This window comes from Varroa jacobsoni, unplaced genomic scaffold (genome assembly GCF_002532875.2).
Source record: "Varroa jacobsoni isolate VJ856 unplaced genomic scaffold, vjacob_1.0 scaffold_910, whole genome shotgun sequence".
NCBI classification, from domain to species: Eukaryota; Metazoa; Arthropoda; class Arachnida; order Mesostigmata; family Varroidae; genus Varroa; species Varroa jacobsoni.
The window spans coordinates 27286-41149 of record NW_019213812.1 but is presented as its reverse complement, the minus strand read 5'-3'; the positions used below and the strand labels follow the sequence as shown (position 1 = coordinate 41149).

Below are 13864 nucleotides of genomic sequence, written 5' to 3'. Positions count from 1 at the left end.
AGCTGAAGTTATTATCCAGTCTTAGTTAAAACAGATATGATACGAACTATAACTTGAAAAAACAGCAATTTCATATATGTATCCTTAGCCTTTGTGGCAGAAGACGGTTTAGTGTCGCTTATAGCTTATATCTACATTCAACAATAGGTTATAAAATATAAATGAATTGGTAGACATTATGCTATAGGATCATTTTTCCTCAGATGAGGTACTTACGCTGCATTGCAATATTAAATACATTCTCGCCTGTAAAGCTCATCAGGCTATATAAGTGGCAGAAAATTTTTTCCGATATTTTTTCTGGCATCCGATAATTTTTCTAATCATTAAATGCAAATTTGTGTGTTGATTCTAGTTTCATAGGTTTAACCTAAAAATTGATCCAACAGGTTTGGTGTTCGTAATTAAATATGAGCTAAAAATTTGAGGAACGACATAAATATGTCACCCATTTAAACGTTGTGTGCATCTTTCACGTGCGACTACTGTTATAATTGTGATGACTGTTATTATCATTCTGCGAGAAGGGCCTCATCTTGTAATTTGCTTACGCGCGGGATAAAGACTCAAAAGTCCTGAGATGCTTAGGGGAAGGGGTAAATGCAAGGGGTAGCCATCGTTACAGTCTAGGTCTCTCATCTATTCCGGATTTCTTCCTCGAATGAAGCCGTAGCGAGCGGCATGTTGGTTCTTCAACGGTTGTCGCCCTGACGGCGATTCACATGCTAATCTCTTTCGGTGAGTTTCATCGATCAGGAGCGGGTTTATAAAGAAAGGATAGAGCCTGTGTACCCCTTCCAAGTCAGCTCGGTCCTAGAGCGACAAGGACGACTTCGTAGCGAGAGGCTAGGGATCCAGCGTAAGGTCTGGGGATCGCCAATGTTTGCTTGCTGAGATCAACGTTCCTATATAGTAGGTGGAAAAGAAAGGTGGACGGGGGTGATGAAAGCACGTCGAAGGAACTTTCTTGATTCTCGGTGGAACCTTCTCCTCCTTCACCGGCTGAAAACTCAAGAAGAGCTTTAGACAGGTTGCATGTACCGGTCGAAGCTTGCGAGAAAGCCTGCTATGCAGTGCGTTTTCCCGTGTATCTTTCATTCATCCTCTCCATCGTTTTGTCCTTCTTGCTCTTTGCGCCACACTGTCCTTCAACGCCGGGTTACTCTCTAGGCTTTTGGCCCGCTCTCTGCCGAGTGCACTAACATTTTAGCTCTTCACTAGTGAGTAAGGCCCTCGAGGCCATTGTGACGAGACGCGAGCGATAAACATGGACAAGCATAGCTCTCTTGGATCATCATCTCCATATCAAAGACCATCACACTAAACCGGCAGTGGCGATAGTGGCCGCCGGCACAAACGGTCGGTGTTAGGATGCGTACTACTCTGCTAGTAGTCTTCGTCAGTCTGTCGAAAACCTCCGTGGAAACCTGGTGTCGGTTGGCGCTTTACTCGCAAATCGCGGCGACACGTCCAATGTCGTTATGTTGACACGAATACCCTCTCCAGGCGGCCAGTGAACGCAACGCCGCAGTAGTGGCCGCCTATCAGCGCTCACAGAGCTCTCAGCCTGTGGCCGACAAATGTCGACCTATAAGCGCGCGCATCCGTGGCCGATCGTTGTACCAACCGATCTGCTCAATGCTCACCCAATAAGGCTAACTCGATTCGGCCGCTTGGGACAATAATCCATCGTAGTTCCGACGTGTATCCGTGACAATGGCAACGCGAGTTCAGATTTCTAGGGAGCTGGCAGCCAAAAGAATTGAGTGTATGCCGAACTTCTGACGCCGGGGGTCAATAACGACAGATAACAACGAACTGATGGCGACCCGATTTTCATAGGCAAACAACGTGGGCCACCATCCGGTCGTTGTCACTAGCGCCTATCGTGAGTTATGCTAAGGGCGAAGGAAAGGACACGGAGAGCTCCTTTGTGAGCCGCAACGATGTCGACAAGACCGGAAGTCACTAGTTGTCAAAACATACAAGAGGACCAATTTCGCCGATACTGCTGTCGGGACTAGAGTAGAAAAAATAATTCGAAGCAGAAAATATGTTGCAGGTTCATGGATTTTTTCCTGCGGAGGTAAACATGTCGGTCCGGGTAAATTGGAGAAACCATAGCTCGAGATGCAGAGATCGAGTTTTACTTAAAAGGACGGATTCAACATCGAAGAAATATGCAATGGGAACAAAGTAAACACCGCTAGAAATTAGAAAAAAAAACAAAAATGTACGCAGGGAAGTGAGAACAAAACATTAGATTGTAACCTTACGGTTTGTCTCGTTTTCTCCAGCGCGGCAGCTTAGGCTCCTTAATAACCTAAGTCGACTTCCGGCCTCAGTCTCGTGTAGAGCGCAAACGTCGTCGCATGCTGCTTTTCTTCGGCCGGAGATCTACGTTCCGATCCAAAGTATTTGGCGCTGTACGAACGTTTGTCATCCTTCCTTCTGTATGTACGCGTGTATTGGACTGTTACTGGGTGCTTGCGCTGTGTGTTGCAGATACGTCGACTGTTCTGTATCAGTTCTATCTTTGACAGCTTTGCTGTGAGGACTTTTAGGATGGACCAGAGGTGCGATGACGTCGCTGTGCGGGTATCGAGCCAGTGATGAGTGTTGTTCTCGCCGGTGGAATCCTGATGAGTTCCAATGAAAATTCCGCCCACAGCCATTACCATCACCTCAGCCGTCAACGACGTCCTCATCGTCCTAGTCACGGACGGCCGAGGTAACGACGGGTGCACTCCTTGCCGAAGGCTGTTTAATCTCCAGCGAATGGTTCAGTGTAATGATTAACATGACAACAGCGACAGAAAGACGTAGTCGCAGTAGCGACGAACGCTGGTTCGGACACGGCTGCACACGATGGCAGTCGAGACAGCATCGAAACCTTAGTCTTTTAAGGGATCAGAGCACCATTCTTCTAGCAAAAAATGTTCACCTATGATGTAAGTTGGGCTGCCACCCACTCAATTCCAGGACCACAAAACGGGCGACCCGTTCCTTTGCCTCATCCGTTCTCCCTTTGCTCCAACAATGCTTTCTCGCGTCCAAACAGCTCCCTTTTTCTCGCTCGCTTCCTCTTTTCACGGCGTTCCTGCTCTTCATGTTGACATGAACCGAGTCGGAACTGACGAAGGAACAAGCCAGCAGAGTGTAGCGTACCCCTGACTCTTTGGCGCCCCGTAGTCCGAGACTTATCCGGGAAGACTTGCAGATGCAGCGAGATACAACGAGAATACACACAACATACAAAGCGCGGACTGGTAGAGGCGATGAGTTTGCTAAGAGTTTTGTCGCCTGCATGAACGGAATAATAGAGCTTGCCTCGATGACCGAGGACAGAAGGAACCCAGGCACGCTCGTGAACACCTTGACGAATAGCAGCGAATGCACCGCTGCCGCTGTATGACGGTGACGCGCTTTGACCGCTAGACCAGCTGAGTTTGCGATTTGCGCTCTGTTGATTTCACTTTGATAAAATCACGGAAGGCGCTAGTGGTGCGGATCGGTCGCTACCGTGACTGTTGGAAGGAATCACGCTGTTCAGAGCAGCACTCACACAGAAAATTTGATCCACATGCGACCATACAAACATACACACAAACAAATACGGTACCTATCAGGCACTGCTTATATCTCTTTTGGTTTGAGATTTTCCTGGTGTGATGCCCTTTCGCCTCTCTTTCTACGCGTTTTGATAAAATCCTTGAGATGTTATATGGATATATGGCATAGTATGAATATTACAAATATGTGTTATTCGTTTAAGCCTGTAGATCGCACGATCAGGCATCAACTGAGACAGATAAGCCGGGCTTGCCCTTTAATTCAAACAAAACATTCTATTTTACTGTAATAGTTAGGTACGTTGTTGTGCAGCATGCGGTTTCATGGTAATCATTATTTGTGGCTCCGCGTCTAATAGTGATCAATCAGTTAAGGCGGCAGAATAATTTACATATGTGCAGCTGCTGGCTGCACGTTCCGCTCGCAGCCACCTGCCGTGAAAAGAGCGCGTTAAATTCCGCCGTCTTTGTTATAAACCGTTGGAAAACCAGGCCAGTCACTTCTATCGGCAGCAGGTCAATAAGATTATACAAAAGCAAACAGCTCCAGCCTGCCAGACGCAGATGGGATCCGGGCATACCGTTGTGGCGGCATGCGCGAGCACGGCGACGGCCTAAGGAACAAAACAGAAAAATAGATAGATTTCTGGAGGATAAAAAGGGTAAGTGGCAAAGTCGGGTGGTCAATACGGTCACTATTAAGCCCATTGTTTTAAATTTCTCCAAGTAACTTAGTAAGCAAATCACATGAAATAAATTCTATAACTTTTGTGTTTGAATAGCAAAGACATCATGCATTCCGGTTTGCCTGATCGAGATTAAGTTACCGCTGCTACCTGTCCAGTTTTTGGTTTGCGAATTTTTCAATGAAATTTCACGCATTCAACCAAAACTGCTTGAAGTACCGGAAATTGTAGTCGTTTTGTATGCTTTTAGGCAATTGCGGAAGTTCTATGGTTCTCAAGCACTCTTTCCTGTCCTGAGATATTCAAATGTTTCACAAAATATAATATTCTATAGAGTATAAAATATAATAATTACAAAATATACGTAATTCTTAGAAATACTGTTAATTCACTAAAACAATTAACTGGCTAGCTTAGATCTACTTGGGTAAAAAATTAACAGGCTTTGATTAATTAGGAGCAGTAATTGGGTACCATGATTAAATCTAGAAAACAGAGTATACAGTACTGAAAATACTCACTGTACTATTTTGCAATACCGCTGTAAGGCTAGGCTATTGTATTAAAGACAATTAAAATTAAAGATAATAATCAAAGGTAAAGAGTTATATTTCACTATCATCTTCTATATATATACTATAACCCTGCTAAAAGTTTTATGTGTATTCTAGCAAATCTAATCTAAATCTAGCAAAATACATTATATTTATCATTATTAATATATTTATCATTCACATTTTGTTCTATTTTTTTTTGAAGGACTCCTATATAATTTTATACTCAACTTGACTATGTATCTGACAGTTAGTAAATGATAATGACGACATATTCGTCACTATCGATAGACATAGATCACAATCAGTCAGGTACTGCATGAATCTTTGCTAAGTCGTCCGTATAACATTGGTCTAACCGGGCACATCCACATCACATTTGCAGCGTACGTTTCAAACCTTCGACAACAAAAGCCACTGTAGCTTTCGTCATTGAATAGAGAGCCAGAACAAGCATGTAAACGTTGCCTAATATTCGAACGAGTGATAATTGTGCCAAGTTCTATTTCGTTATCTTCTTTATTTCATCGCATTGTTCAAGCAGGCTACAAGTGACTATAAGCAACCTCTCGACTTTTTAGTCGGAGGTAAGTGAAAAAAATATTGGGCTTTGCGTGAAAGGCGCATTTACCTGTGTAGAACATTAGATTGATTAATATACGTCTATATATATGTTCAGTTATCTTACATTCACTGTTTGCTTGACACAAACAGCTCAACGCTCGGACCAGAAACAAATCCGTCAATTAATGCAGTATACACTGACTGCACATAGATCGTTAGCGATATCTAAATGGAAGACAAGGTAGATTGAAGGATCTAAACGAAGTTGCGACGCTGGCCGTGATAACAGTACGCCGTTTGTTCATGCAGAAACAAAAGAACGGTTTGAATTACGAGAATGACACCCACGACATTAATGTCAAAGCTTCTCTCAATCGATGCCGTACCCTGTGGTGCCATTCCTGAATTGCATAGCGGTGGACAAGAAGTCTGAACAGTCAAAAAGCGTAGATACAAAAACAAGCTTCACATTTTCGTATCTACTTAAAACAAGTGTTAAGCAAACTGTGCTTGAGTACTGCTATTTAGGTACGTACAGGTTAGTCTTCTAAAACTATGAAGGACATTACAAACTCTGTGAGGCTGCCTAGTCATTATTCAGGGCCATTATTGATTTCGTTAGCTCTCAATTTGTTAAGGTGAATACCATACTATTTACCCAGAATATAATATTTTTTTTTAATGTTCTTTTAGGTCGCTAAGATATGTGCTTACCGATTTCAGTTTCAGAAAACCTTCAACAAACACTTTTGAGAATCTGTTAGAATTTCTCCTCATTCGTGACATCGAAAGGAATTATTCAAGGTTTCGGCATTTTTTCAGTATGAATTAAATCCCATCGTTATGGATTCCACCCAGTCGTTCAACACATTGGCTGGCGAGAAGCACCAGCTTTACTGTCATCTATGCCAGTTCAATGTGAATAGTTTTTAACTAAGCTTATATAGCACAATTGACTTCAACGCTATCTATCTTTACATGAACATTTAACGCGATAAGTCCACAACAGGTTTCAGTGCTGTGGGTAGCTTTGTTCCATTTTTTTTTCTACTTTTATCAGCACAATCTTCACACGAGCTGATCATTTGTGTCCGTGAAAAGAATCACGTAATCGCTTGAATCACATTGTACGCCCTCTAACACTGCTCCCATCATATAAAAAATGGTTCCTATTTCAGAGGCGCGTATTTTTCCAAGACGCACATACACACACATACATATAGTGCCTCAGCAGCTGGTTAGAAAGATGCATAAGTAAATCATAAAATTTCAATGAAATGAAATTTAAAAAAATCACATCAGCCTAATGATCTCGTTCCGCAGTAAATAGATTAGAGCCCTAATGGAGCAAACCAACTATTTATTGTCTACCCATAGGTCGTAAGTGGAATAACTGAATAAACATTTATTTGTGGCACCTTAGCTTTATGTAATAATTCGTATCTGTTTTACAGGATCGGTATCGAATCCTGTAAAATAGAATTCCAAGAGCCACCTCGGTTAACTAATACATATCAACTTCTAGATTGTACTAATCATGAAGTTGATCAATAAATTAAAATGTTTAGATTTGTGCAGTCCTAACACGTACATACATACATATATATTTACAACTATGATTTTTGACTTACAATGAGAACACGGTGCTCTTCATATATTAATTTGAGCCCGTATGGTGTATACTTCGATCTGTTTTAACTCGCGTCTTCGGTGGTATCATTCCCCGGCTAAAAAATGGAAGAATAGCGGGAAACGCAATCGAGAAACAGGATCGAGCTTGTTCTCACTTTACAACATAATGGAATACATTACCATAATAATTCTTACCTTCTTAAAGTAGCTTATTAGTTATGCAAGTATAGAGCTCAGATACCTATCGGAATTTGCACATCTTACTGTGCATTGAAATATTTTGCCATATGTAGCCACTGTTTGTGTCGGTATACGTGCTTACCAGTAATGAAAACTGCTGACTTCTAGCTAGCAACACGATGCGCTAGAACGTATTGTTTAAGCCATTGAAAAAGCACAAATCCAAATCAATAGCTAAAATTAATTGTCAGAATAAACTTCAAGGAATTCAGGTTTAGCCGCCCCACCACTTCGAACAGAACCAAAAACAGCAGCATCATGTACTTGAGGTTTATCGATGACGTTGAAGTTTCTACAGAGGGAATAGGCCATGCATCAAGCGCCATCGTGAAATCAGACGGGTCGTAGGACACGGAGTAACGGGGCCCGGTGTTCGTAAACAGACGAGAACAGTAATGCCGCTCTCACAGCTGTGCCTGCAACAAGGTCGGGCATCGTCCTTCATTGTGTGGTCGACCTAAGAAATGATAGCCACGTCAAGCCAACCAGTGGACCCGTTAGGTTGTTTCTCAGCAGACCTTCTTCGTTGTCCACAGAAGCTAGATAAAACCGATCAAATTTGTTTACCCCTATATTTCTTTTTCGAACACGACCATTATAGATCAACAAGAGTGTGTCCAAAAATTCATATGAAATGTCTAGAGCGAATGTACCTAATATTAGATAAAAATGAGTAATATACTTAGCTTTAGATAAGCTCGAAATTATGGCCAATCGAAAACAGAAATTACCGAATTTAAAAAAAGCCCTGTGTAGTGTACATGCGCTTTATTAACATCTATTGTACAGCGGTGTTCAGTAACGCAGCGATCCGCACCGGCCCGGCAACGTCTTACCAACAACATTTGCTGAAACGCTTCTGTTATCAGATTGTTTGCTTGTAAATTTTATAGCGCACGATACAAACGCCATGATAGTACGTTTAGCTTGTGCGCGGCAATTCTCTCTAAGTATAGTAGTGGACATCCGCAATTTATAATGGTGATCCATTTGACGAAAATGAAATTCAACTGACCGCATCTGCGTTTACGATTAGCTTTTCATTACAGCATTTGGCAATACAGGAGGCTTCATGATCTTATCAAACATCAGATCAACCACCTCCGTAGGCAGGTAATCTAGCAGGTTGTAGAGAATTAGCTGTTTCCAGCTGCCAGCTCTATAGTGAGTTTCTGGCCATACCGTCGTAATTGCATGGTACAGGACATCGACTGCCTGCAATCGAAATAACACAAAAATAAAGTAAGCCAAAGAAATAAAAAATAATACAGTAATATAAGTTGTTTTTTTTTACAAAGAGGTATCAATATGGAAAGAGTTTCATTTATGCAAGCCTATTAATGACCGGTGTTATTAGTAATCAAAGTTATTTAAATCAATTCACATCAAACTGATTTTCTAACCATAGCAATTTCGAATAATTCGACGATTTTTGTTATCTTCGATAGGAATCATAATAATTAACAATATTTCGAAGTAATCTATCTGAGAAAATTATAATTAGAACAGCAAACAATCTTATTCATTGATTTGCGTACATTTGCCGTTAGATACTAAATTCAAACGTCTGATTACTAAAACATTTATGATACAAGAAATTCTGTGATGATAACTTATTTGGATAGAAAACTTAGCATTTGTTGCAGCAAATATCGTTCACACTAGACAAACCTGTTCGGGATATGGGTTGGCGTGCTTCTCGAAGAACTTGGCAATTGTGTTCCAGAAGGCAATGAAGTACTCGTGTCCGTAGTCACTACGAACATGTTCGGAAAGCATGTTCAATTGGGCACTGAAGAAGTCGTTCTTCACTTGGTCGAAACGGAGAAGCCCGGTTCTGCCGTGCGGATGAACGTTAGAATCTCTGCCCAATTCCGCCTGTTTTCGAATTGCCATTACCGCCATAAGCAATGCCAATAACATGCACCATGTAGTCAGCAACGAAAATATCGTCAAGCGTACCCTCATGCAGTCGTATCGTACAATAGTGTATGGGGGTGATAAAAATACAAGTAAAAAGCTGTTTTTTTTTTGTTGGTCTGGGTCATTTTGAGAGTTGTATTTTTTTAGAAAATTACAGTGGTTCATTGACTTTCTTTACCATTTAATTCTCCTTTGCAAAAATGTGATTTTCAAGAGGTAGAGCGGTCAAAGGTCGTAAGTCTTATCATGTGATGACAACGATTCTTATTAACTGTCATCTCATCTAAAGGAGCGGCGAATGAAACATTTTCAGGAACAAGAACTTTTTAAAAGCATTTTTCGCACCATTAAGCTGCTAAAACCATAACTATAACCAATAAAAATTCACATTCTAGTAAGTCTGAATGCACATCCATAGGTTAAACAAGAGAGCGGTTCCGGTTAGTAATCTACAAATTAGAGACGATCCTCATCGCTGCACGAATTAAGTTCTAAGCCAAGCTCAGTATTTCTTATACATAAAGTCATTGTCCTCTTCTTGGTACCATCCAAATTCTATTCCAGACCAGCTTGTGGACCAGCTGTTTCTTCTTGAGTAAAGAACGACTCAAAAATGAAGAAGTGATGTAGTTAGGAGTGCAAAATCAGTGTACATACAAAATGCTGTTTTTAAGTTGGGAAACACTTTGGTGGACCGTTTCTCGTAACAATTATGCGCCTACCTGTTAGTTTTGGTTGAAGACGAAAGCTAGTTCTCTGTAGAGCAAAACAGTCGACGTGTTATGGGAAATAATGATGCGCCGTTTCAAGATTTAAACGAAGATCAGTTATTATCTAATTTTCCAGCGCTGGACGAACCCTCATCAAGAGTAAGAATTTCATTTTTTGCTGAAAATTGATGCCGTAAATTTCGTCAGTTTTCATGGGGCTTCTGAAAAATGCGAAGAAGACTTCCATAAGGCGAACTGACTCAACAACTTTTCTTTGATACATCTAGGCTTTAGATACAGAAATTTACGCCTGTTTCAAGGAAAAGAACATCAGTCGCCAACTGAGTCGTTCAGATAAAGCCCATCGGCTAGTTCTTTGGGAACCTCTAGCTGTTTTGAGCTTTTGCATTTTTGCGACACATTGGCCTACCGGTCAATTTTTTTTCTTGATTTTTTTGTATGTAGGATATTTGAGCAACACTTTAACGAGTTTATACCTACTTGACGCACACTCACTAGTAAAAGGTTATCTTTGGATTAAAGACGGAATGACTCATTGATTGAGGCTGTAATGGTGGTGAGTGGTTGCTATATTGAATGAGCATGACGGGAATAATACATATATAACATGCAAAAAAAAATCGTTGAAATATGTATTTTTCTTTAAATACAGTCTTAAAAATAAGGCATTTTAAATTTTGACGCGCCACCCTGCACAATATGTTTAAGGCAAGCAGATACTCATGCCCACAGAACATATAACAGAATCCCAAGGTAAAGCTGATGAAGCAGCTGAAAGAGGCTTACGGTTCTATTTAATAATAATAACTCACTTGTACAGCGCGGGTTGAACTGTACAAACGTTAACATCCCAATCCTGCAGTTCACGTTTGAGTCCCTCTCCCAGAGAAGCTATCGCCGCTTTGCTCATTGAGTACGCAACGAATCCAGGGCTGGAAATGTTGCCTACGAATCATCAACGTACAGCATTATAAACTTTCCACGAACGCCTTTACTTGTAATTGGTCAATTCTACTTGAGGCAACAGCTTTTTTTGTTACTTTGCCACTAGCTTTGTACCCTAATCAAGGAACCGCTGTTATATCTAAGGAGCGGAAGAATAGACTAGAATAGGAATGATCGTCCGGTGCGGAAATTCAGTATCTGCTTTATTACCAAATAATTATCCCTTAATAGAAATAACACGTTAGTAATAGTATGTTAAAAAAAAAAAAGCAGAACTAAGTTCATCACGGAGAAAACGACTTGGTAGCGGTCTCGCTACTGCGGCAGGTGTAGTATTTTATTGTAATGTTTCGTCGTCTAATTGGGATGATTTCACTTACTCAGAACACTAGCACAAAGAACAATTCGTCCCTTTGAGGCTCGAAGAGTCGGCAAAAATGTCCGGATAGTTCGAATAGAGCCCATGACGTTGACGTCAAGAGTTCGCTCGATGGACATTATACTCTGCCATTCAAGTTCGCCGACTTCACAGATGCCGGCATTGCAAACTACACACCACAAATCTACAAAAAACAACAAGCAAGCAATATGTAAGATAAAATTGGGGATTTAAGGTGACACTTCTCCTAGCAGGTGCGACGTATACGCACACACTATCAAACTGATGTATTCTGACCCTTACGAAGAAAGCTGGTCGTCGTAAAAGAAAAGGCCAGAAGTTCGTTCCGGCTGTTATGGAGCGACAAATCTTTTTATTAACGGCAAACAGATGTTGCACAGATGTCATCCGTTTCTGGGGGGAACCATGACATGAAGTCTTTTCATTTGGAGACAGATAACGTTTATTTTCGACATTTGCCACAGCACACCACACAAAGCCCGACAATATTGTTAGATGGAAAGTTGTGCTTATAAAAAATAACTACCGTGTCCAGATTCCTTGAGCTTCGTAGAAACGATGTCTAAAGCCTCACGAAGGCTTCCCTCACTTGTGACGTCAAGAGGAAAAACGCTGACATTGGGCACCGTCTCTAGTATTGTTGCTTCGGGAGCTGAAGGATTCAGACAGCCCGCCAAAACCTAGATAGGGTTTAATGCACACAATCAGTTGTTTTAGATGCTACGCAGTGGCTATTGACTTAATTTACGATCTTGTGCACTGCAGCATGTTCGTGATAAAGTCTTTCTTTGGCGTTTGAAAATACGCTTTCAAGCCATGGATATAAACGTGTTTTTTTTGGAATGTTTCGAACATTAGTGGATAAAATATGTAACTTCTTGTCGTTTGCGCTTAAATCAACCTATGTGGTTTGCTGAAAAAGCTGTCCTGTTAACATGGAACGAAATTCAGCGTGCGATAAAAAGATATGCTATTGAGCATATGCGTATTAACAATATTCAGAGAAACATCGCTCAACGGCACCAAATTTACATTGGCATAATGCTAACAACTACCAAATTTACCTGAAAGCCACGGGGTGCCAATCTGCGGGCGAGCATATTTCCAAATCCTGTGTCACAACCTGCGAAGGTCCATCAGCACAGTTTAATGCGCTATCCCAGGTATGTTCTAGTCCCATAACTCTAACCGTGCAATAACATATTGATACCAGATTTAATGAAGCGTCCCATAATTATTTAGCGACTGGCAAAATCAATAGCAATATCTCATAGGTGTCTTACGGTCGTTGGTTCTAATTTAAGGTTATCTACTACCATCCATTTGAACAGTCCACAGATTAACAAAAATCTTAGATTATTTCTTAGAATAAAAAAGAACAGAAATTGTATAAATTAGAAAAATAATTAATACAATACCAGTAATTACTATGGCCTTCTTATAACTAGCGACTTGAAAAGCGAGATTATATCGCTTCAAGTATCGATACGTTACGAATCCCAGCCAGTAGCTCGCTCCCAATACCAAGATATATGACAAAAGATCCCAAAGCGGCAACGAGGTAGCGCGACTCCAGTCCAGAAATTTAAATGTAAGAAATGATAACAGAAGGTAATGTTTCATATTGAACCATGTCATATTGCCTCCTGATGGGCGGCGCCACGAATCCAAAACCATTTCAAGTAATTAGTCACAATTAACCGTCTCTCGAAGACTAATAGATTGATTCACTCTATCTCAGCTTTACTTCACAGAGCTCTTGGTCGGTACGCGGCACCATTCAGCGAATGGGTCAACTTTAACACCGAGATGGGTACACTGAACCGTTTCGATCTTTTCCCTGCCTCAGCTACTGCAGCTTCGTGTTGCAGGCACTATTCAATTTTTTGCTAAGCCTCAAGAGACCTCAGTGGATGTGATCGTTACACGCGCACTAGAGACAGCGGTTGGTCATTTATCGAGGGGTCAGCTCGATTCAACGAGATACATAGCGGACTCGAGACAGCTACTACGTGAGATAGATAAAGAACCAAAGTACAGAGAAGGAAGTGCATCTCCAGCTAAGACAACAGTCGCCTACTTTCCATCCCCTAGGCACAAAGGGTCAAGGGGCTATTTACATATGCTATCTATCAGCCAATTTAATAGTCGTCGAGTTTCTACGAGCGCCATGTGTGTCTGTTTGTGTGGGCGTATAATACGAGAATTGAGATTCAACGAACGAAAGGGTACTTCTCTTTTTTAGAGTCTCATATCAAAGAATGTTCATTGCTTCTTGGGTCTTACGATAAGTCAACCACCAGCTATAGTGTCAATAAAGTTACGTCTTCTCAGCGGTGCTTTTCTTGTATCTTTCCTTTTAGTTATCATGTTGCGTATGTCATCGTACTGTATTGGTAACGACGCGTCACCAATTATGGGTAAATCCATGAGTTGAATCGAGTGAGGTAGCAAACTTTTACGAAATACAGAATACCCTATAATTTACGAGACGATGATTCGCGTGTTGCCGTACGTTTCCTACTGTTTAGGCGCTAGGGGCCAAGTAGTATTTCGAAGCTGTCCTTGACGGGAATGAAATGTCTCCTACCAATACTTCCCAATTGAGCCGATCAAA

The 13864-nt window shown here is 41.2% G+C and overlaps 1 protein-coding gene and 1 long non-coding RNA gene across 3 annotated transcripts; one reads left to right on the top strand and one right to left on the bottom strand.

Annotated features, from left to right (window-relative positions):
* Positions 1-4965: 4965 nt before the first annotated feature.
* LOC111264886 (uncharacterized) lies at positions 4966-6798 on the top strand. Of its 2 annotated transcripts, none has more exons than XR_002683139.2 (3): positions 4966-5198; positions 5527-5904; positions 6100-6798. It is a non-coding gene; the product is annotated as an uncharacterized LOC111264886 (long non-coding RNA). The 2 variants fall into 2 exon arrangements; XR_002683138.2 differs by having other exon boundaries at positions 4969-5399.
* A 1201-nt stretch (positions 6799-7999) lies between these two features.
* On the bottom strand, positions 8000-13525 carry LOC111264885 (retinol dehydrogenase 16). The gene is made up of 7 exons (XM_022841119.2): positions 12666-13525; positions 12312-12370; positions 11774-11927; positions 11228-11410; positions 10715-10847; positions 8920-9085; positions 8000-8463 (listed from the first exon to the last, which is right to left on the bottom strand). The coding sequence occupies exons 1-7, from the start codon at positions 12922-12924 to the stop codon at positions 8281-8283; spliced, it is 1137 nt and encodes a 378-aa protein (XP_022696854.1). The 5' UTR covers positions 12925-13525; the 3' UTR covers positions 8000-8280.
* Positions 13526-13864: the final 339 nt, after the last annotated feature.